This window comes from Mauremys reevesii, linkage group 20 (assembly GCF_016161935.1).
Source record: "Mauremys reevesii isolate NIE-2019 linkage group 20, ASM1616193v1, whole genome shotgun sequence".
Classification (NCBI taxonomy): Eukaryota; Metazoa; Chordata; order Testudines; family Geoemydidae; genus Mauremys; species Mauremys reevesii.
In genome coordinates, this window is record NC_052642.1 from 11,409,618 (window position 1) to 11,433,088 (window position 23,471).

Sequence of the window (23,471 nt, forward strand, 5' to 3'; positions counted from 1 at the left end):
GACCGGCAGAGCGCCCCCCACGGCATGCCGCCCCAAGCATGCGCTTGGTGTGCTGGGGCCTGGAGCCGCCCCTGTGGAGGACTATCTTCACTTGAGTGATGTTAGCCCACATGCATATTACAGAGGTCATGTTAGCAGCTGGCAAGTTAGGTTCAGTCAACTTTTAGCCAGTTTAGTCTTTCCAGTCGACGCTAGTTAAAAACATCACAGCACTTGAGATAAGGACTTTCGTGTGTGGACCTCTCCTGATTTAGAGACAACACTCAAGTTATAACTCGAGTTAACTTTGCAGTGAAGACAAATCCTGGGAGAAAAGGGAAATTGAAGGAAGGGTTCTCTTGCCTCCAGTGCATTTTAGGAAGATCCAAGGAAGACCCTCATGTTTTGTGATATGGTAGTTGGGAGTAGATATTTGCTCCTAATAAGGGAAACCTAAACTTGGTTCTGGCAGCCAAACCCAGCAACCACCGGGGGGGTAGGGGACTGCAGAAAAGCTCCTGAACTCACAGCTTTATTCTTTGTTTCAGAGCAAGATCTTCTTCGTCAGGAACTCAACACACGATTTTTGGCCTCCCAGAGTGCAGATCGTGGGGCCTCTCTGGGGCCACCGCCCTACCTGAGGACCGAGTTCCACCAGCATCAGCACCAGCACCAGCACACACACCAACATACACACCAGCATACCTTCACGCCTTTCCCCCACGCCATCCCGCCCACTGCCATCATGCCAACGCCAGCACCACCCATGGTGCGTACCCCAGGCAGAAATGTGAGGATAAGTAGAGCACAACTCTATTCTTTATTACAAACTACAAAAATGTCAGCTTTCAGGGAGAGAAAATGCTGTTGGGCTAGATAACCTTTGCCAGAGGCAGAATGGCCTCCTTCCTCAAATGTGTACTGGTAACTAACAATAAGTACCAAATGGCAGCATTTAGGCTGATGAATTTAGGCTGTTGACCCAACATACTATAGTACTTGGAACATGTGATGCTTCTCTGGTGCCTGTTCCTTTCCTCTATTGCATAAAGACGTCCTGTTACTCCGAAGGATGCAAAATCCAAAGCACAGTCTTATGCAAAACGTGCTTATTATGTTTTTGTTTATCTCTGTTGGTTGCTAAATAATAGAAAGGCAGTCTTTGATATTACCAACAGAAGCGAAGGTATGAACAACAAAATACAAAGTAACTAGTTTGTGCTTTGATCCCTTTGCAGTTTGACAAATACCCTACAAAAGTTGACCCCTTCTACCGTCACAGTGTGAGTTTTATTACTGTGTTTAAAAACTGACTAAATCGCTTTTCCATAGTGGGCTGGGATTGCCACTCAATAACTAGCAGAATGTTCAGTCTATTCTTAATCATCACTCCAGGAATTATCATTATCGTTCTTGGTCACTTTAGCTTTGGCTTGTAAAGGCTTGCATTTGTGGTGCTTGTTTCTGATAAAGATGCAGTATCATCTTTTTTAATCAAAAGATCTTTTGCTTATAAACCATTTAAAGACCAACTTGATGTGAAGATGAGGCATAAGAGCTGAATGTGCCACATAAAGCAGGATACACCAGTAATTTCATCACCGTTTTTCAGTTGTGTCATAAGCCATTAGACTAAATTTCTTTCTAAGAAATTTGTAATGAAATGACAAACTATCATACATACCCTTCAGGGTTAGATAATCTAATAGTTTTACTAATATATTATATTTCCCTGTATAAAAACAGAATCCTTGTCTTTTGTGTGCTTCAGATTTCAAAAGTCATAACTGTTCCAGTGGGCTTGTTACATTTTGAAAGCTCTATTTCATGACAGCAATGAGAATCTAGCACTGTGCATAAGAGCTACAAAATAAAAACATTGTAATTTAATAACTGGTGTGTTACAAATCAAAAATATATTGTAAATCAATAGATTTCACTTAAGTTTCAAGCTTTTTGTTTTTACAGTTTGTATCATTGATTCATTTCCTGCTGAAACGTAGGTTGCTTTTCCCCATTGTCAGGAGCTTCATCATATTGGTAAAAGACAAGTACTTGATTGGCTATGGAGAGAATTTCTGACTCTCATAATGATACTTTGATTAGAGAATGAGTTACTGCATCAGTATTATTCAGAACTCTGCAAAGCACTTGGCTTTTTGTGTTGGTTTTGTTTAGAAGTGGAACTGGGCAAGAAAAATGAGATGATAGTTTGATTTTTTTTTGTTCTTTTTGCTCACTCTGGAACCTATTTAGGCCCAGATGCTGAAAAAAATGTACTCTTATGCCTAACTTTAAGCATGTGAATACTCCTATTGACCTTCAATAAGACTCATCTGCGTAATTTTAATTCCATATATAGGTGTTTTGCAGGATCAGGGCCTTTGTATGAAATGTTAGGGCTCAATCCTGCAAACACGCATGCATGGGAGCCGTTTTACTCACATGAGTGAAATCACTCACATGCTTAAATGATTTGTTTAAAGCAGGACTCCACCCTTAGTCACTGGGTTTCACATCAGTTTATAAGATATGTTATCATCAATGTGGCATGTTGATTCAAGCAAGAATGCGGAACCGGAGAAATAGATAAACGTGCATTAGGCAAATAAAGCACAGAAGTCAGTGGTGAATACAGGAAGTCCTTGAGTGAGTTATCATCTATATAAGCTTTTTCAAATTGACTTTGGCAAGTTCTCTTATGAAAACTGTAGTTACTAGAAATCCTACCAAACTAGATCATGACATTTTCCTTCTAAATGTAACGGAGGGCATTGTGTTGTTATCTGCTAGCCTATGGGGCAAGATCCTTAGCTGGTGTAAATTAGTGGGTCTCTGTTGAAGTCAATGGAGCTGCACTAATTAACAGCCGCTGGCCCATCGTGTTCAACGACGTGTCAATAATAGAATGTGACAGTAAAAAAGGTGTAAGATATTATTCTTTATTATTTATATTCTCATAGAGCCTAGGCACGCCAATCTTTGACCAGGATCCCATTGTTTTAGGTGTTATACAAACAGAGAACACAAAAGATGGTCCCTGCCCCAAAGAGCTTACAGTCTGAGGCTATAACAGCACTACAGACTTTGCAGCGGTTCCACTCCAGCTGCGCCATTCTAAGGTCTCACATGTAGCCATTCTCAGCTGGCAGGAGAGAGCTCCCCTGCCGGCATAATGAAACCACCTCCAACAGGTGACAGTAGCTGTGTCGGCAGGAGAGCATCTCCCACCGATGTAGCGCTGTCCACCCCGGCACTTTTGTCAGTGAACTTATGTCGGTCAAGGGGTGTTTTTTCACACCCCGGACCAACAAAAGTTTTACAATAGTGCTAGTGTAGACATAGCTTAAGTAATCATGACCCTTTCTGATTGATGCTTTGTAAAGTCTATTAGATTTTGTTGCCTTAGGGGTAGTCAGGTGTTTTGTCACATATTGCTACTGGATTCATATCCTTATTTAAACTAAGGCCTAGTCTACAGTAGAAAAGGTGCTTGCTGGTGTACACTGGCAAACCTTACTAGTATAGATGAGGCTTATACCGGCAAAAGAGATCTAGCTTATACCTGTTCCCCAAGCAAAATAAGCTGTACCACAGAAGCTCTTTTATGCTCATATAACTGCATCTACACTAGGGCTTTTGGCAGCCTGGATATGTACTTTGCCAGCAGAAGTGTCTAGTGTAGACCTGCCCTGAGAATTAGACTTATCTTGAGAAAATCTGGCAATTGTCTTAAAGCCGAAAGAAGAATCAGTCACCATATAACCTAACACTGCAGGAGAACAAATGTAAGGCCCATTTTGGAGTTGAATCCAATCTGTAGATTTGAAAATACATGGGGAAGAAAGATACATGTGGTCTAGAGCAGAGGCTCAAATCATTTGTTTCTCCTTTCTCAGCCGCCGGCCTGGGGGGGCAGGGGCGGCGGTGGAGGGATGGCCCCGGGCTCGCCTGCGGCAGATCACGGGCCGGACGCGCCCGGCGCGCCGGACCTGCTGCCCCGCAGCTGTCTGCGGCGCGGTGCCCCTCCAGCTGCTCCCGGTGAGCCGCCCAGGCGCGGACGGCGCAGGTCCGCTGGGCCCGGCCCCCGTGGACCTGCCGCAGCATGCGCGGGAGCCCAGAGCCCCACGCCGCCCCAGGATGCCGAGCCGGAGGGAAGAGGAAGGGGGACCCGGGGGGGGGGGGGGGCGGCGGCGCGGCGCGCGCTGGGGGGCAGCCTACTTTGTAGAGCCGCCCCTGTCCTTTCTTGACCTCTTTGGTCACAGTATCTCTCTCTGTTTCAGGTCCTTAAAGCAGTACCGTAAGAAATTATCCTTATGAATGGGTCAAGATCAGAGAAACAGCCGCTAGCCTTTGCATTATCATTGCGATGCATTTCAGGGGAGCTGTAGTCCAATTTCACAAGTGGCCACAGACTTTTCTAATGAGGAAAGCTGAAGAGGAAAAGGGTGTGCAAATAGAGGATATTCAGGGGCAAAAGGAAACACAGAAGATGAAAAATAACTTATAAAAGCTGACCTAGTTTGACTGATACAGAGATAATGGAGAAATATCATCTGTTTTTTATAATAATTCTGACCTTGAGAAAAGCTCGCATATATTTAATTGTAAAACTGTAAGGAAACCATTCCTTATTATTAGTCACATTCAATAATATATTAAATAATATGTCTCTCTCCACCTTTTGGAGTTAACACATTATATGGAGAATTAAATGCAGTAGACACTAGCGTATTTCAAGAGTATTTTAGGCATTAAAAGTTACTGTAAAGGAGGACACTTGCCTAATAATGACTTCTCAACTGCCTGCAGTTCAATATTAGCTAATCCGGAAATGTTTTCCGCATCTTTGAAAAGAGCAGGTTCCAATAAAACAGAATTAAAAGCAACAATGGGAATGTGCTATGCAAGGAGACTTCATACCATATTGTTTAGATAAGAAACCTTTGGGTACAGGTACAATATTGAAATCATTTATCAGCTCTCAGTCACTATAATATGATTAACTGAGCTTGTGAGAGAGGATAATGGAGGGAAAAGGGACTCAGGAAAAAAGTCTCTCTTTATGTACATATGTATATTAAATGAAATAAGTTGATCAAAACTTTGGAAACGTTTGGTTTACACGGGAATGTGGTTTAATCAGCGTGTGCCCATTCTGCATGTCCAATCTTTTACTTTGCCCAATCCCACTTCTATTCAATTAGCCATTAACTCATGAAACACGGCATTTACTTTGATCTTAAAAGTAGCCCATACAGAAGATTTATCTTAGAACAGCTCTGTTAGGAGGTAGATTTTTAACAGTCACGTATGACACATGTGCCTGCTAGCCTGGGTTTAAAGCACCACCAAATCTGGGTCAGAATTTTTTGCATGTGGACAGGAAAGTGATTAGAAACAACACCCAGGTAAGATCCCAGGCTAACTCTTCAGTGAAGACATACTCTTAGGTCACACTGTCAACCCCTGACTCCCACAGCAGGATGCTGCCCAAGTAGTCCCATTGACTTCCATGGAACTGATGATGTGAGGAACTGCTCCTCGATATGAGTAAGGGATTCCCAGTCTGACCACAAAGGCAGGATGAAATTTGAACAGTATGGTTGATTTGGTTTGTTTTCCAGTTTGCGCATGTGCACTGCACAGAAAAGCTTGTGTGATTGAGCTCGTTTAAAATAAGAAGGTACCTTGAGGCCAGCGGGGTATATTTCAGGCATATATTCCCTAGCGATTTGTGTGCCTCTGTGCTTCAGGGCTCTATTGTTATAGAAACTGATGCTCTAAATTTAGCCTTTTTTGCTGCCACAACTATTTGTTTAAATGATGGGTTTTGGCAAATCAGAGTATCTCTATTCTAATATTAGGTGTGACAGGATATCCTCTAAAACAGGCTAATGAAGTAAGAATTGTGTATATTTTCTGATTTCCTATAGATACTATTAAAATCTAAAGTACTAATTGAGTTTTAATGGAGTAAAATCTGAGAACTCATGAGGATTGGTTTTTTTTTCAATTAAATAGTAATTTTCTATTAATCTTATTTGGCTTAGCCTTCCTCCTTCCTTTTTGATATAGTTTAAAATCTGTGACTTCTATCCAATTTAAAAATTAACCATTGCAAAAGATCCTTTTATATTATGATGTCCTAATCCAGGGAATAGCTTGTTAGCTGTTTTGATTTGTAAACTACTTTTAAGTTCTAAAGTAAACATTCATGACATTTGTGAACACTTCATTGACTGCTTTAACTAACATTGTTGCAGCGAGATCACGTCTTCAGTGCTTTTCAATTTTCTCCACATCTCATTTCCTTAATATTATACAGGAATGCTCTCTCTCTCTCTCTCTCTCTCTCTCTCACTTTCTTTCTGGAATTACTAGATTTGTATTTAAAAAATGTCCCCTTATGTTCTTTTATCTTTTGATTACAGCTGTTTCACTCCTATCCTCCAGCTGTATCAGGTATTCCTCCCATGATTCCTCCCACTGGTCCTTTTGGCTCACTACAAGGAGCATTTCAACCTAAGGTAAAAATAAGAGTGACCTGTGTATTCGTTTATATTTGGTTTAGGTTTAGGGTTTGGATCAGATTCAAATATCAGTTGCACTAATGTAATTCAGGAATAGTCCCACTGACGACAGCTGGGTAACTCTAGTTTTACATTGGTGTAACTGAAATGAGAAATAATTTAATGGAGTTCAGCTCTATACTGTGGTAGCTGAGTTCAGAATCTAGCCAACTAATTTTCAAATATGACTGATTTGAAAATTGATGCAAGTTCATTTAATAAACAAGGTTTTTTTAAATTCATTTCTTGAATTTACTGTTACCTGATAGTTCCACCATCATCAAAACCCATGAACCTGGTTCTCCTCTTATTTATATCTGTTGTGTAATTCTTTTGGCTTTAATGAAGTCGTCCTTAAGTAAGAAGAGAATCAGGCTCTATAGCCCTGTGGTCTTTGCTGGATCAGGGTGTAAATCTCTGCAGAGAAGATTCTCTCTCTTTCTTAAATAGGCTGATCCAGCTTATTGATTGAATATGTAGATAGCAGGTCATTAGTGGAGTTCTTCATTTGTATGGTAATCAGGCTGTTAACAACTCTGCTGCTTAATTGTTAGTTGTACTGCAACTCATTTCTATTCTTTTTGTTTTTTTAATGTGGGAAGTTACAATGCCTAGGGTGGTTCTTTTCCCAAAGTGATGCATTTTGTTACATTGGCTGAATATTTAAATCTAAACCAGGGGAAAGGCTTTTTGTTTGTTTAAAGAGGCGTTGCCATTTTCTGATAGCTGTGTGTCAGTCAATCATTTTTAATGGTGTTTAAATCATTGTAACAACTAAAAAATTACCGATAAATTGTGTATTGATAATGAAGTTAGAATCCTTAGTCTGTTTCAGTGTATTGATGTCACTGACAGCCATCAGTGGATTATTTCCAGGTGATAAAATTGATGAGCAATACAGTACAAGCTTGATGCTCCAAATACCACTGCGGACATTGTATAAGTCTGGCTAATCAAGTTTTGGACTATGGACTGAACTTTCAATGTAACTATTGCTCTGATTCTGTTTACCCTGTTTGGAATAACCAGAAGATCTCAGACAATGACGTTTAGAAAATTGAGGCTGTATTATACTTTTTACTAAACCATGATGCGTTCCTTCCCTTCCTTTTTAAAATGCCGTCGTTATTCTTTAAGGAATATTAACTCTAAACAGGGAATGTTTTACCCACTCATTTTGTCACAACTAATGACATTTTCTTGTAACATTTGTAGACTTCCAATCCTATTGATGTCGCAGCCAGACCAGGAACTGTTCCACATACCCTCCTGCAGAAAGACCCCAGGGTATGTTGGAAATGTTATGCCGTTTTAGATGAGAATGTCACTAAAACTAATAATCCAGATAATTTAGGAATACGAGAGCCTCTCTCATAGAATGATAGAAATGTAGGGCAGGAAGGGACATTAGAGGTCATCCAGGCCATCCCCAGTGCTGAGGTAGGACCCGTCCGGTACCTAGAAGAGCATCTTAAGTTAGGTCTACACTTATAGCAGCTTGTAGGGTACAGGCACTGCACACCCACCCAGGAGGGGTATAAATAGCAGTGTAGACAGTGATGCATGGCTTAGGTAATTAGAATAAAGTGCACTCCATGTCTGAACCCTCTGGTATATACCATGTTGCTCTTTACATAACCAAGCAGTTCCTTCCACCTCAACACTGCTGTTTTTAGCAGCATAGTGTCCCACAGCCTTCCTGCTGCTGTAGCCTTTCCCTGCTGTAGTGAAAGGCTCAGGTAGTGGGGAGAGGCTCTGGCAGCAGGGAGGCAGCTGGGAAAGGATCAAGCTCCCTGCTGCCAGAGCCTTTCCCTGCTTCTTCTACCTACTGGAGACTTTCAGTGCCTTGTGCAGCTACACACTGCAGTGATAAGCATGGATGCAGCTTGCCTTTCACAGCAGCATATAGCTACACATGAAGTGCCTATACTCTGCACACTGCCATAAGTGTAGACAAGGCATTAGAAATGCTTAATCCTGCACAATTAAAGTCAATGGGAATTTTGCCCTTAACATCAATGGGTGGATGATCAGGCTCATAACAACTTAAAGGAATGGCCTTTAATCATTAGCACAAAGCATATACCATGCAATGGAAAAGCCCTTTCCTGTAACATCCTCAGGATAAACTCCAAATCTGTTGTAAGGTTTATAAACATCCACAAGTTTTTTTGCTGATAGGCTGTAATTGTTTTTAATGCTGGATTATGACATGTATTCCCATATTTACTGTAGTATTGATTATGCTGATGAAATATTGATGCTCTTGGTTGATGGTTTGTCGCTCTTGGATTTTTAAGTCCAAATTGTACAATTTATTTATTTATTTCAGTCTTGACTGTTCAGCTGTCAGCATTTTTCCATTTTACAGGCAAATGAATCCTGGTGATGAATGTCCGTAGGCAGGCTAGGAATTTATATTCATCTATTAATTGTTGTTTACAATGAGTGACATCATCCCATCAGTTTTTAAACAGAACTCCCCATTTGAAAGCAATGAAAAAATCCACACTGCTATAGATGGCCCAGCTTTTATGTATTGGAAGGCTATTTGCAGGTGTTGAATTATGAGTTTTATGCTGGGTCCCAATTCAACTGGTGCTGCACTTTGGCTTTGTACCAAAAGAAATTGTGCATTTTTGTTTCTGTGTATTCATCTAGTTGAAAAGATAATGAGAGCATCTTCCATTAAGTCATTTAGCTGTATACTTCCTTTCAACTTGTAGCGTAGTTTTGATTGTTCCAAGATAATATATTATGCTATCACTGCTTCCCGCAAAGCATCCTCTTATATCTGTAAACCTCCCTTCCCTTTTATCACTGCATTTCAAGAGGGACATCCAAACGTATCAGAAATAACTAATGAATTGATTTTATATTTTCATTGCTAATTATTGAAGCTAGTCAAAATATAAATAGCTGAAGCATGAACAAAGGAGGATGACAGAAAATATCTGGCCCAAAACAAACAAACAAACAAACAAAAATGCTTTTTGTGTAAACATTCTTTATCCACATTTGTTCCAGTGTGAAAATCCCTCTTTTAAGTCAAAGCTGATCCGTTGCAGAGAAACCATCGACAACCGGTCAATGCCAGTCTGTATTGTCTATTCGAATTTTATAAGTAGAGCACCAGGTGCCCTTTTTAAAAACCAGGTCACTGAACGGACACAGTTGCTGGTTCGTGGTGGCACTTTCAAAGTGCCATTCCAGCCAGTTCCAACCCAATCCTTTCCAGCAGGTCTGCAGAAAGGTGGCCAAGACCCCTTCCCAATCTCCTCCCGAGTTAGCCACTTTAGAAATATATGAACAGAAATTTGCCCAAAGGCCATAGCCATGTTTTTCTCCAGATTAGCAACATTTCCATTTTTATAGTGTTAAATCAACAAATTAATAATAGTGCTGGAGGGCAGAACGCTCTTTATGAGACTTGTTTAGTTGCTTGTCAACACTTATGTACAACAGTCACGGGGGAGGGGGAAAGAGATTGGCTCTAATACCGAGGAAAAGGACTAATTATTCTCCAAAAGGACTTCATTTGAAAGTAAAATGATAACATTTTAATTTCATCTCCTAATGAAGCAATACCAATTTGTTAATTAGAGCAATTGTTTGAGTGACAGGCATGTAACCAAGTTGTCATTTTTTCTTCACAGTTGACAGATCCATTCAGGCCCATGTTGAGGGTAAGACACCTTCTTCTGATACACTCCTCCCAGTAAAATGCAGACTAATTATGAGGAGTGCCCTGTTATATCTGGAACATTTGTGGCATGTTTGTTAAATAGCGTGGTAGGTCCCTCTATACCTGTATCTTGTGGTCGCTCAAGTGAAATATGCATGGTTTTGAAGTTATTGTTTGTGCTTCTTACACAACCCACTAACCCAATGAATTCTGGAGGTTAAATATGATGATCTTTTTTTCTTTCTGTCTCACAAAGTTTACCGAGCCAGATGCTGCAGTACTAGCCAGGCAAAACTGTTTTTGTTTTGCCTGGGAAAGGACTTCTGGATTTAGCCTTTAATTATCTATTTTGCAATATCAGTGGTGTTCAGTGCTGTACCAAACTTGAACTGAGACGAGGGTCCTACCCCAAGAAGCTTACAGTTACATTTAGACAGACAATCCAGTTCAGATTTGGAAAGCCAGGAATTAAAAGGTCATCTCAAAGCAGTACTGATGCCTTTTTAATTTTTCTAAGTTTCTTTGGAAGTCTAACTTTTTGAAAATATGGAGAAAAGAGCTCAGTATATTCACTAGCAGAGCCAGGCTCGATGGATGTGCAGAAGTTGGGGTTGTTTGTTTTTGTTTTGTTTTGTTTTTTAGTAATTTCTTGCTCTATAAAACTCTAAAAAAGAAAAACACCTAGAAACAGAAAATAGAGCTGTTTGCCATGTTATACTGCCTGCGAAGTCCAGGCTTGTAAGAATACTACCAGGTTGTACAGCCTTTAAACCACAGGTGGCTTGAAGAACTCCCCTCATTCCTGTGACCATCTTTATATCTGAACAGATGTTAGATGTGGAGTATATACGCTTAATTAACAGTGTTTGGGAAGGAATATCCTAGATGTGTCCTTTTAAGAAATGACTTCCTGAACTCTTAGCAAACAAACAAATAGCACTAGCAGGTGTTTTACAGCGTGTGTTCCAGTAATAATATGAAATCCAGGTAAGAGGACAGATTCAGAGGGTGAGGTTAAGCAGGGTTTCACCCACACAACTAGGGTGAGTTGACTAGCCTACCAACTTCTTCAACATATCCCGCAGCTATGAGTAAATTATAGAAGGACTTGAAGGCAAAGTTGACCAAGTTATAGTGGGGAGTCAGGCTAATTTTAAGCACTGGGCTGATTTAAAAAAAAAAGTGATTTTTTCCACCTCTTTGTTGATGAAGCTAGTGTTTTAGAATGGTTACACTTGATGTACAGTTGTGAAGTGCGCTACTAATGCAAAATAACTGATGTGGATTAGCATATACCGCATCATTGATTTCAGCTGAGGTAAGCCACGTTCTCAGCCACCTGAGCATCACTAGCTGGCATCAGAAGAGCTGATAAAACCAAGGATGGATTTTTGGTTTTTTGAGAAGGTGATGACCCATAGTGTTTCTGGAAGGACAGATAAAGCCCTAATCTAGGGGCAGAATCTCTGCCCCACTTTGCTCCCGTGGTGGTGCAAAGGAAGCAGAGACAACCTGCAATGCTTTTTATTGTCCTGGTGTGAGGGATTCCTCAGTGGGCCTCACACTGGCAAAGCCAACTCCAATGCAGGAGACAGGAGTTGGGAGAGAATGGCTGGCTATAGGAGATAGTCGCCTAATCAGGGTCTGTACCAGGGCAGAGAATTAGGGAGCCAAAACCAGCTCCCTCACGGCCCCTTCTCTCTGGATGCAGCAGAGGAGTGGCCCTCAGTGTTTCTCCTGATTTGTGACCAACTTTTAGGAAGTCCTTATTACAAGCTTAAGAAGACAGTTTAATCAATGAAGCTTGTAAAGTATAACCACAGAAAAGTGTCATGTGTCTCTGATGGTTCTTGATTTCATGTCACTTCTTTGTTTCTCCAGAAACCTGGAAAGTGGTGTGCTATGCACGTTCATATCGCCTGGCAGATATACCATCACCAACAAAAAGTCAAGGTCAGTCCTTTTGGCAGTCACACCTTTGTGGGGAGCTGCTCAGTGCAAATCTGTGGTGGAAGGAGTTCACCACTCATCATGAGCTCTGCTCTGCCATCATTGAAATGACACTGTGGAGCACAGAAACATTTTAGTCTCCTCGTTCTGTTTCACCTGTAAGATCTTAGACGCAATCACTCAGGAAAACCCTGTGTCATTAGTGGCCAGGGACATTAGAACATAAACTTTCAGTGCCAACTGGTGACTGGGAAGAGCTAAGTGGGGGACGTATATGAACTGCAAGATTTGTTCTATTTATAGACCAGGAAGTGAAAATACAGCAGTTAAGATTTTTAAAAGCAGTCTAGGGGCGTCCAGATACATATCTGCTATTGATTTTAATGGTGTTCCTGGGTATAAGAAGCCACAAGGAGCTTCCCTGTGATCCCTTCTACATGCTGTCTAATATATCTGCCCCAGCTTTAATTATTGTGTGGTTGTGGCACTGAAAGAGCACAACCAGGTTGGGGCCCCATTATGCTAAGTGTTGTACAAACATAAAAATAACTAATTAATAGTTAGGGTTAATTGTAATTCATATCATAATGGTATTTTGATTGTCCAGGGGCTTTGTGAGTGTGTGATTTTTTTTTTTTTAGGATATTTCCATTATATTTTTCACTAAAAACACCAAATAATTCCTGAACCTCTGAGCTGATTAATAGTCAGTAAGCCGTAGGGATTCTCTGCTGTGAATACTTTCAATTTCAGATGAGTCAGTAGGCTGTGCTGATTGTGTGTTAGAAACTTGTACATGTTGCAAAATGAACATGGTTTTCGTATCACTTTAGAAATCCTGAGTCCACGAGTCAGTTGTAACTAGTCAGATCTATACAATATATGGAGATTTTTATACTAAAGCTGGGAGCTAGTAGAGTTTAAAAACAACCCTTTTAAACAATGTTGGCAGGTTAATTTGCTGCAGTAGATGGATCTCTCCTCTTTTCTTCCTTATGTTTCCCCTGCCAGTGATCTTCATTCATCTTCCCATTACCAAAAAGCGAGAAGATTATTGGCCTAGAGAGTTATGTCTTTTTTTAAAAAAAAATATTGAAAGGATTTTTTCTAGAAATGAAATTATCGTTGCCATTATCTACTTCCTTCGACTCCTTTGTGATTTGATGCTCAGTGAAAGATCATGTTGGCAAACTTGTAAATCATACCAGGTGCTGTTTTTGCATTGGTGCAGATTTTATCGAATGCTTCAGTTACAGTCCCATGTTTAAATATGCAGAGTAGAACTCTGGAGGCTTATGCTTGTCTGTGTGAGGCTGATTCTATTAACTTTTCCAAACATACCCAGAAAATACGTTTCATTATTTCAGTTCAGTTACAAAGTAATTTTTGAAACTTGCTGGTGGCAGTCACCCTCCTCCTTACCCACAAACCTTCATCGGTTTGTCTTTTTTATCACTTCCATAAGGCACAGTTTGCTTCCTGCACCCCAAGAAGTTAATGGAACTGTGCTTTGCAACCTAGCATATTAACATCAAACACAGCACTTGTGCTGATACAGCTTTCTATGAGTGAACTAGCCCTGTTGTGGCTGTCAGGCTGGGGCAGGACACGAGGATCCTTACCCCCATGTGCAGCCTTCCATAAAGGTTAGGTGCAGTTGCAGTCTCAGTGGCTGGAGGAGCACAGAGACTCCTAGAGCCCCAGGTCTGGGAAGGAGGCAGCTCTCCTCCACACTAGCTAATGAGAGGGGAGCAAACTGCATCATCCTAAAGTCTTATGCAGCCTGTGCATTCTTCCTGAATACCAGGGAGCTCCTGAGGCATAGTCAGGCTGATCAAGAGCCTTGCTAAAGCTCCCACGGCAGTTTACATTGCCTCTTACACAGGCCAGTGTGTATATGTCATAATCTGGCCTATTATTATTATTATAGACTATTTATGTGTATTCCCATAGCACCTATAGTCATGGACCAGGATTCCCATTGTGCTAGGTGCTTCGTGAATACAGAAACAAAAAGAAGGTCATCTTATGGCCTGGATTCAGGAAAGCACACGCTTAAGTCCATCCCTGTTCAGGGATGCACTTACAGCCTGGCCTGACACTCGCTGAAATCAATAGGAGTCTTTCCAGTGATTTCAGTGAGCATTGGATCAGGCCCTTAAGCAGGGGCGGCTCTACAAAGTAGGCTGCCCCAAGCAGCGCGGAGCGCTGCGCCGCCCTTCCCCAGTCCCGCGGCGGGTCCCCTCTTCCCGCGGCTCCGGCATCCTGGGGAGGGCGGCATTTGGCTCCGGTGGAGCTCCCGCCGGCATGCCTGCGGCAGGTCCACCGGAGCCCGGACGAGCGGACCGGCCGCCGACATGCCTGCGGGAGCTCAACCGGAGCCGCGGGAAGACGGGACCCGCCGCAGTCATGCCTGCGGCAGGTCCGCTCGTCCCGGGCTCCGGTGGACCTGCTGCAGGCATGCCGGCGGGAGCTCCACCGGAGCCAAATGACGCCCTCCCCAGGATGCCGCCCCAAGCGGGCGCTTGGCCCGCTGGTGCCTAGAGCCGCCCCTGCCCTTAAGCATTTAGTTCACTTGAAACACATGCTTAAGGGCGTTCCCGAACAGGGATGTTTTCCTGAATCAAGGCTCTTCTTCAGTGCTCTTGTAAGGTAAGCCAGCACATTCAGTAAGTGGTGCTTAGTTCTTAATACATCTGTGGTCGTCCTTTATCATTACAATTTGGGAGTGTTTTGTTTTTTTCATTGTTATAGTTCCAGTGTTCATACCGCTAAGCTGTGCCTCCACTGCCGTTACGTGTCCTACCACAGCTACTTAGACGCTCGCTAGCTCTTGTCAAGCTAGTGCGAGCGTGTGTACACAAGTATGGGAATTGCACCCCTAGCCCGTAGTATAGATGTAGCCACAATCCCTAACTTGCCCAATTCTGCCCGTTTGCAGTCTGAGGTCAAAAGACTGATGTTTATGGGGTGGGGGGCGGGTTCAACATTGAATTTGATACTTCTGGCTTTTGTAGGTTCAAGTTACAAACTTAACATTACTGGTATACAATTCCTGTAATTATGAAAGCGTATGTTGACAAGATACACTTGCAAGCTGGTGGTAGTTCCACCCTGCTCTTAGCACAGCACACAGCTGTACAACCACATGCAGAATATGGTCCAACCTAACCCTTCCCCTGAGGTTTGCTTTTATTATTAGGTTAGGCCTCATTTATTCACCTATGCAGTTAAGCAAGTGCTGCTTAAGTCTCATTGCCTTGAGTGGGATTCAAACACACGCTTAAGTGCTTCACTGAAGTGGGGTCTTTGAAGGTGCGTCTACACAGCAAACGTACCCTGTGGCAGCAAGTCTCAGAGCCTGGGTCAACTGATTTGGTCTTGTGCTACTAGACTAAAAATAGCAGTGACACATTCAGGCTGGAGCCCAGGTTTTGAGACCCTCTCCCCTTGCTGGGTTACAGAGCCCAGGCTCCAGCCCAGGCCCGAACACCTACATGGCTATTTTTAGCCCTTGAGCACAAGCCCCTCAAGCCTTAAGTTAGCTGACCTGAGCTCTGAGACATGCTGCCATGGGGATGTTTTTTGCTGTGTAGACATACCCTAAGAAAACATCCACCTGAGCCTGAGATTGAGTCTTGCTCTCAGCCCTTTGATTGTTCCGCCTGTTGTGATGATCTAGAAGAATCACAAGAATCTCTTTGCATCTCTGTTCAGGATCCCAGTATCTGACACCCTGTTACACCATTCCCTAGCAAGGCATCTTTCCATTTTCAGTGTGACTACTTTGCTCTAACCATATGATTTGGAAGGTGACTTTTAGTGCTCCTTCTTAGGAAGGTCTCTTTTTGAATCCCATTTTCCATTTCAGAAGCAGATGCAGTCTGATCCACACAAGCTGGACTTTGGCCTGAAACCTGAGTTTCTGAGCAGGCCACCAGGTCCCAGCCTCTTCGGAGCCATCCACCACCCCCATGACTTGGCCCGCCCCTCAACTCTCTTCTCTGCAGCTGGTGAGTACTCAAGACAGGGCCGGCTCCAGACCCCAGCGTGCCAAGTGTGCGCTTGGGGCGGCATTTTGCCGGCAGGGCGGCAGCCGGCCCCGGCGGACCTTCCGCAGTCATGCCTGCGGGAGGTCCACCGGAGCCGCGGGACCTGCGGACAGATCGCTGGTCCCGCGGCTCGGGTGGACCTCCCGCAGGCATGACTGCGGATGCTCCACCGGAGCCGCGGACCAGCGAACCCTCCGCAGTCATGCCTGCGGGAGGTCCGCTGGTCCCGCGGCTCCGGTGCACCTCCCGCAGGCATGACTGCTTGGGGCGGCCAAATTACTAGAGCCGCCCCTGACTCAAGAAGCTCAGATGTTTCTTCTTATGGAATATTAGTTGGATGGCCGATCCTGTTGGTGCTAACAGGAAATGTCCAATCAGCTTTGCTCTCATGAGCTCAATGCCAAATACTTTAATGACCATGAATCTTGTAGTTATTTTCCACACTTAAAGCCAGGATCCTGATGAGATGCCAGATGTACTCTGAATGGAGGAAAACTTCCACACAGATGTAGCTTACATGCCATGAAGATAGTGCATTAGAAATAGGACAGATCAGGGTCTCTCAGTGTTTTCCATACTGCAACTTTCTGCACCCCCCTTCAATCTAGCTGAGACCCCTTATTTAGCAATATGGGAAGGAGAGGATGGCTGCGACCCCAGGCATCTGTTTGTGACCTCTACTTGTGAGTCACAACCCCCAGGCTGAGGACCCCTGAAAAAGAGTGAGTCAGGCCGTGTACAGGGATTAAGATAACCTCTGCCATGTACATGTGCTGTCGTTTCACGACAGACAACAGTGAATATAGCCAAGAGCACTGTGGTTCATTTACTGATTCAGGAAATTGTTTTCTTTGGCTTTGCTTGGTAGGTGCTGCGCATCCAGCTGGCACCCCTTTTGGCCCTCCACCCCATCATAGCAACTTTCTCAACCCAGCCGCTCACTTAGGTAAGTGCAAGAACTAGCTACAGATTCTCAGTAAAGAATTGACTGTGAACAGAACTGGGAAATAATGTATAAGTATCGTTTGTGTCCTCACCAAATTCCAGTGCGGGCAGTTACAGATCATGTTCCTCAATACCCACTGAAATGACAACTGTATTTCACTCCCTATTCTAAACTGTTCTCTAGTGGCCATATTGTTAAACAGCTGCCACGCTTTATCCCTCTCAAAAATAATGCATTTATTTATTTCCTTTTGATTAAGAATAAAAACTGCCCAGACAAAGACTCTGCGTGCTCTGCCATTTAGTCAAAATTTACAAAACTAACTAAAAATATCAATCAGTTCACTCTTTTCTACCATGCAGCAGCCCTAGGTACAAATAATAGCAACCCAGAAACAACACTTGGAAATCATTTTGAAAATTATCCACCTGGAATTTTGAGTGAAGTCAGACAATACTGATTCAGCTGCACTGTAGTGACCACAGTAGATTTAAACTCTCTTGCTAAAATAATGGTAAAAAGTGTAATTGCCTGCATTGGTGAAAAGCAGCAACCATGGTTTTAAAAAAGGAATAATTCAAGTAATTAATTGAAAAGCCACGTTCTGTGTCAACATAACAGTGCTGCAATAATACAGCATGCCACCCTTTGTGAATCAGAGTTTGAGACTTTAAATTAGTCTTTCATTTCTGGACAGGCAGGGTTTGGGAGGGTCACAGAGATGTCACACTGAACTCATGGAAAAGGTTTGTCATTCTGCACCAGATCCTTTAACTTATCCATTAGAAAAGAGTAGGTCTGGTTCTCCTCTCAGTTGCACCAGTGTAAAACAGAAGTAACTTCACTGATGTCACTAGACTTCTCCCATTGTAAAGTGAAAAGAGAGCCAGACCCACAAAGCTTACCTGTGTCCTACACACACTAGATACTTTAAAAGAAAATAGAAAGACTGATTGCAACACTTTCCAAAGGCTCTAAACTACTTTTTCATATTTAACACTAACAATAAACCTTGAAGCACAGGAAAATGCCCAGGTAAATCTCATGATTCGATAGCATAGTAAATGTGGACGTTCTGTCAGTTTGGCTCTCCTAGCTGTGTCCTGAATGTGGTTTAGGAGACATGGCCAGTGCATGGCCTAACAGTGTTCTGTAGGATCAATGGTGTCAGCAATGCCTTGTTAGCTAGGAGCATTTCATGAGTGAGTACATGGAATAGATATGGGATGAGAGTGGAATAAAAAGGGAGATTTTTTTCAGCTTTAACACATTGGCAACCACTCGTGTGTTCTTTGAAGTCTTGCTTTTGTTTTGAAGCAGAGATTTTCTAATAAAATGATCCCTTTGTGCTGGCATTGAAAAAAGATTTTTTTTTTCTCTAAACACTGCTATGTTTTGGATCATGTTCAGCTAATGATAAATGTGGACTTCGCTTTATTCAAACGTAATACAGTTGGATATTTCACTAATGCTTCATCACAGTTACCAACATGTCAGTGTTTTTCAATTGTTCCCATTTGATTTCAGAGCCTTTTAACAGACCAGCTACGTTCACCGGTCTCGCTGCAGTGGGTGGGAATGCCTTCGGGGGACTTGGGAACCCGACAGTTAGTGAGTAACCTCTTTCTCTAGAAATTTGCCTTTTGATTATTTTTGTTAATTGCGTAACTCAGGATTTTGAGTGAAGGTGACTATCTGCTCTGTCAATACCAGTTACGTAGATCACAGTTACAAGGGACCTGATTTTCAAAAACAGACATTATTTTTTAAAGGATGGAATTTTCTGCTTTATGTATTTCATAGTTTGAATTAAACATAGCACCAACTGGTAACATTACCTTATGTACTTTAAAAGACAAAACTAACCTAGAACCCATGAATTTAATTAACTTGAGAAATTCCTAAGAGTTCCATTGTAATGGTCAAAAAAAAGTTAATATGTGCTTCTTTATCTAGCCTTAGATGGGAATATTTTTTCCTTTCTGACTACTTATCCAGAAACTGAACTTGAAAATGCTTCCTGGTCCTGTGCTTATTTGCACTGAGTCACCTAAATCTTTCATAGTTTTGGCCAGTCACAAAAGATCAGTTCCTAAAAATCACATCTTTCTTCCTTTTGTCATGCTTCCCCCTCCCCACTTCAAACCTGACATTATTTTCATCATTCCCATCTTGAAAAGCCAGAGCTAGAAGGAAATGAATTTATGTATCTAGAAAGCTGAGGATCTCAGCTTTCAAACAGTAATAGCATATTAATGTCTAATTATGATATAGCTACTCACTGCCAAAGTCATGTTGAAATTTAAGTAGAGAAAATGAAATAAGCAGGACAGTAACCAGAAAGACATGATTTTAAGAGCTGCTCACTAATGCCCAGCCAAGGCTAGAAATGAATGCTTTGTATACATTTGGAAAGTGGAGAATGCCAGTTTTCCAAATTCAGTAGTATACAATATGTGCTTCGAATCTGAAGGTTTTGCAAGATATAGGATGTTAAAAATATATTTTGCACCGGTCCCGGACTGAATACAGCAAGTCCCATATCTTGAATTGGTATCGTTTTCATTCCCTGATGCCTTCAGTATGTTTGGAATAAGAAACATGTCAATTTTGCCTGATACTTTCTCCCTTTATGCACAGAATTTCCATTTTGCAGTTAAACAGCTGTCAGTTGCCTGTCTAGTGTTAGGAATGAGAGCCTCTAATGAATCTCTGTTAATCTCCTTTCCTTTTCCAGCCTCCAATAATATGTATTCATTTTAACTCTGAGTGCTGTAAAAGTTTTTTTGGTAAGTACCTTCACTAAAGCATACCTTTTTCTGAAACCTTTTTGTTTTCCACTTCACCATTTCAGCACCCAACTCAATGTTCGGCCACAAGGATGGCCCCAGTATGCAGAGCTTTAGCAATCCTCACGAACCCTGGAACCGACTGCACCGAACTCCTCCTTCGTTCCCGACCCCTCCGCCCTGGCTGAAGCCAGGAGAGCTGGAGCGCAGTTCATCTGCTGCAGCTCATGACAGAGATAGAGATGTAGATAAACGAGACTCATCTGTTAGTAAAGATGACAAAGAAAGGTACGAAAGAACGCTTCCAAGAATTGTGTAGTTCAAAGCGTGGGGCTCTCTTCAGCTTTTAACCCTTCCCAGCCTGGCCCCTGGTTAAAATATAGCTTCCACAGACTGAATTGTGCACTTAATCCCTGCAGAACTAACACAGTTAATGTGGACAGTACTAGGCTAGTAACACAGAAGACACAATTCTTGTTCAGGTGCTTCCTAGAAGGCCTAGACAGTCTGATCCCCTTCTCATTTGCACCTGGGTTAATCAAAAGTAACTTGACTGAAGTCAGGAGAGTTCTGCCAGTGTAAAGCGAGGATAGACTCAGACCCACAGAGCTTACCTGTCCTTCAGGGCAGATTTACAAAGGTATTTAGGGGCCTAAATATATAGACAGGTGTTGAGTGCTAATGTGATTTAGAATTTTTGAATCACACTAGGCACCTATCTGCATCTTTCAGCACGTATATACCTTTGTAAATCTGGGCTTACATGCATTAGCAACATTTTTCAAAGGTATTAATCTTTCATTTGTAATATTTAAAATAAACAAGTGTAACACTGGAAAATGCTCAGGTATGTTGTGGTTCAAATGACATAGTAAGTCTTAATTTTCATACAATACATTACGTTTCCTTGAGTCCTTTTTAAAAAAAGCAAACACATTTGCATTGGTTTTGTACATTTCAGAGCATTGTTTTAATTCAGTGCCTTACATGGACTCGGACACGAGTGTAAACCTGTCCAAGCTGGAAAGGGTTAATGAAAATTAAAACCTGGTCAGTTTTTTTTTCTTTCCAGAAATGTTCCCATTATAGTTACATCAATAACAATTCTTATTAACATTTAAGAACCAAATTATAAGATTTTTTTGGCCAGTGTCATGTCCTGCTTGAAAAACATTCAGAACTGATTTCAGCTTTTTCAACACGTGTAGCTTAACAGCTTTCCTGCTAAGATGGCATATTAGTTATTTTGCTAGCTAATTTCCTTTCTTTCTTTCTTTCTTTCTTGAATATTCAGGAGATGTGTTTTTTTGGCTACTCTACTGAGTATACTCATGAGTAACCTTCTTTTTTAAAGGATGTTACATGAACACATTGATATTCTAAAAATACATTTTAAGAACTTTTTAAGTAAGTCAAGCTACAGATCTTTTCAACTATATTTTCCCATTTGGAATATTTTCTGTGTGATAGCATAGCCTCGTTTTGTTCAGCTCTAGTTTTAATGCTTCAAAGAGAATTGGGGAGTCAATCATGCAGACACTTTGCCATGTGAATAACTTTACTTACTGTGGATGTGGGTAGATTTTAGAATTACATGAGTATTTCATTTGTTGTTTTTATTACAAAGTGTGTCTCTGTTGAAGACAATCCCTTTCAGAAATATATTCCTTGCCAGCTGCCTTTGCATCACTCTGAACTCCATGTCATAGTTTCAAGCATATTTCTTTTTAACGATCAGCCTAATTTCAGAGTCTGAAAAAATTAAGCTTCATTCATACATCATACTTCTGTGCAGTTACAATTATCAGCTTTTAATTTATCCTCGCAACATGCCCCTGGGGTATGGAAGTATTAGCCTCATTTTATAGTTGAGAACTGGAGGTCCAGAGAAATAAACTGATTTCCACAAATCTCACAAGTAATCTGTGGCAGAGCTGGGACATATCTCCCGAGTTCCACTACAGTGCCTTTATCACAAGACCATCCTTACTTTTATACAGGGCTTTGATATGCGCAGATAATTACCAAACAACATACAGCAATTATGTTAGCCTGATTAGGCAATAGTGCCTGATTCTGATCTCACTTACACCAGTGTAAATTACAAGTAACTCCGCTGAAGTTGACAGAGTTGCATTCATATGAAACCAGCATAGGTAAATCACAGTCAGGCCCAAAATTTGCTCTAATTTTACATTGGTATAGAACACTCTTTATCCACCACGGCATTACCGCATTTAGAAGGAAAATAGCTAGTGAGTACAAGTTGAGAACCCTTGTGCTCAGCAACAATAGGTAATATCTAAAAGGCACCAGAGAGCAATTTGCATTCTTGCAGATGACATTCATGTGGATGTAATCCCAGAGCAGAAGATATCACGAGTGATATTGACTCTTTTAGCAACATCAGTGCAGTAAAATAATCGTAGTGAGATGGTACCTGGCAATATACACTTTGGCAACTGACATTACATGTTGTATTTAGTAATAACAATAGTTTGCATGTTCACTTGAGGATCCCAAAGCAAATGTTACTGGGTCAATATACCAGAAACTAGGGCACAGAAACTAGGGTAAGTTAACACAGCAAGTCGGTGACAGACCTGAAAGTAGATCTGAGGTTAAATGACTCCCAGTCTCCAGTTCTACTCATATTTTACTGAGCTGAGTTATTGTGTAACGGCACAATGTTAATGCGTCTTGAAATAATTTCATCAGTATGTGCTGGTTACTTAATTGAATAGGACAGAATTGGCAGAGAAAAGTGGTTATTTCATTTGTCCAAAAGTACAGTAATTGGACAAATTTATTTATTTTGGTTACAGAAAGCATTTATTTCAAGCACAATTGAAAACATATAAATTACAAAGCAAACTGATGTAGCACCAACTGAAGAACTCAATAGGTTCCCCTTAAAATAAAAATACCAAGAAGTCCCTAAATCGCTCCCCGAAGCAAAAGCTGATATTCATAGATAGTCGTTGCAGCGTGCCATGGAAGTCCACGCACTTACACTCTGTTGGAGAAACAAAGAAATCATGACCCCAAGTTGAGGGGCGTTCATTAAAATGCCCCGCCTCCAGATGTTCAAATCCAGCTTGTATGGCTCAACTAATCTCAGTTGTTGGTACAGAACATGAGGGGAGAGACTGTTTCTAAAGTATCCGGGTTCCAAACATTTAGGGTACAGTAAATCAGTACAGGCATCAAATGCACACTGTTAGAAACACATTGCTTAGCAGCTCCATTTTGCTGTAACTGAAGTTTCTGAGCAGCCTTCTGGTGTATGCCTATGAAGTTAAAGTTGCAGTAATCTAGTCTGGAGGTAGCAAAGGAATGGATGCCCACGGCGAGATCCGTATCCAAGACATTACATGTAGATGAAAGGATTTCATCCCCTTGGCTGCTGTGACCTTCTGAAAGCAGCTACAGTCGGTACAAAGGAGCCCTAGACAGGGTGCCTTATTAACAAAAGGCAAGCCAAACTGCTCAACTGAC

General features: G+C 41.7%; 1 protein-coding gene across 16 annotated transcripts in view; it reads left to right on the plus strand.

The window, feature by feature from the left end:
• AUTS2 (activator of transcription and developmental regulator AUTS2) overlaps positions 1 to 23,471 on the plus strand; it is a 1,174,081-nt gene that overhangs the window by 1,146,407 nt on the left and 4,203 nt on the right. For 13 of the 16 annotated variants that reach the window (XM_039507742.1, XM_039507744.1, XM_039507745.1 and 10 more), the window contains 10 exons: positions 528 to 769; positions 1,218 to 1,262; positions 6,414 to 6,509; positions 7,767 to 7,838; positions 10,208 to 10,237; positions 12,118 to 12,189; positions 16,058 to 16,199; positions 17,107 to 17,184; positions 18,712 to 18,795; positions 20,039 to 20,261. In XM_039507742.1, coding sequence (XP_039363676.1) covers positions 528 to 769; positions 1,218 to 1,262; positions 6,414 to 6,509; positions 7,767 to 7,838; positions 10,208 to 10,237; positions 12,118 to 12,189; positions 16,058 to 16,199; positions 17,107 to 17,184; positions 18,712 to 18,795; positions 20,039 to 20,261 — 1,084 coding nt within the window. The remainder of the gene's footprint in view (positions 1 to 527; positions 770 to 1,217; positions 1,263 to 6,413; positions 6,510 to 7,766; positions 7,839 to 10,207; positions 10,238 to 12,117; positions 12,190 to 16,057; positions 16,200 to 17,106; positions 17,185 to 18,711; positions 18,796 to 20,038; positions 20,262 to 23,471) is intronic. The other 3 variants (XM_039507738.1, XM_039507739.1, XM_039507740.1) reach the window with 3 other exon arrangements.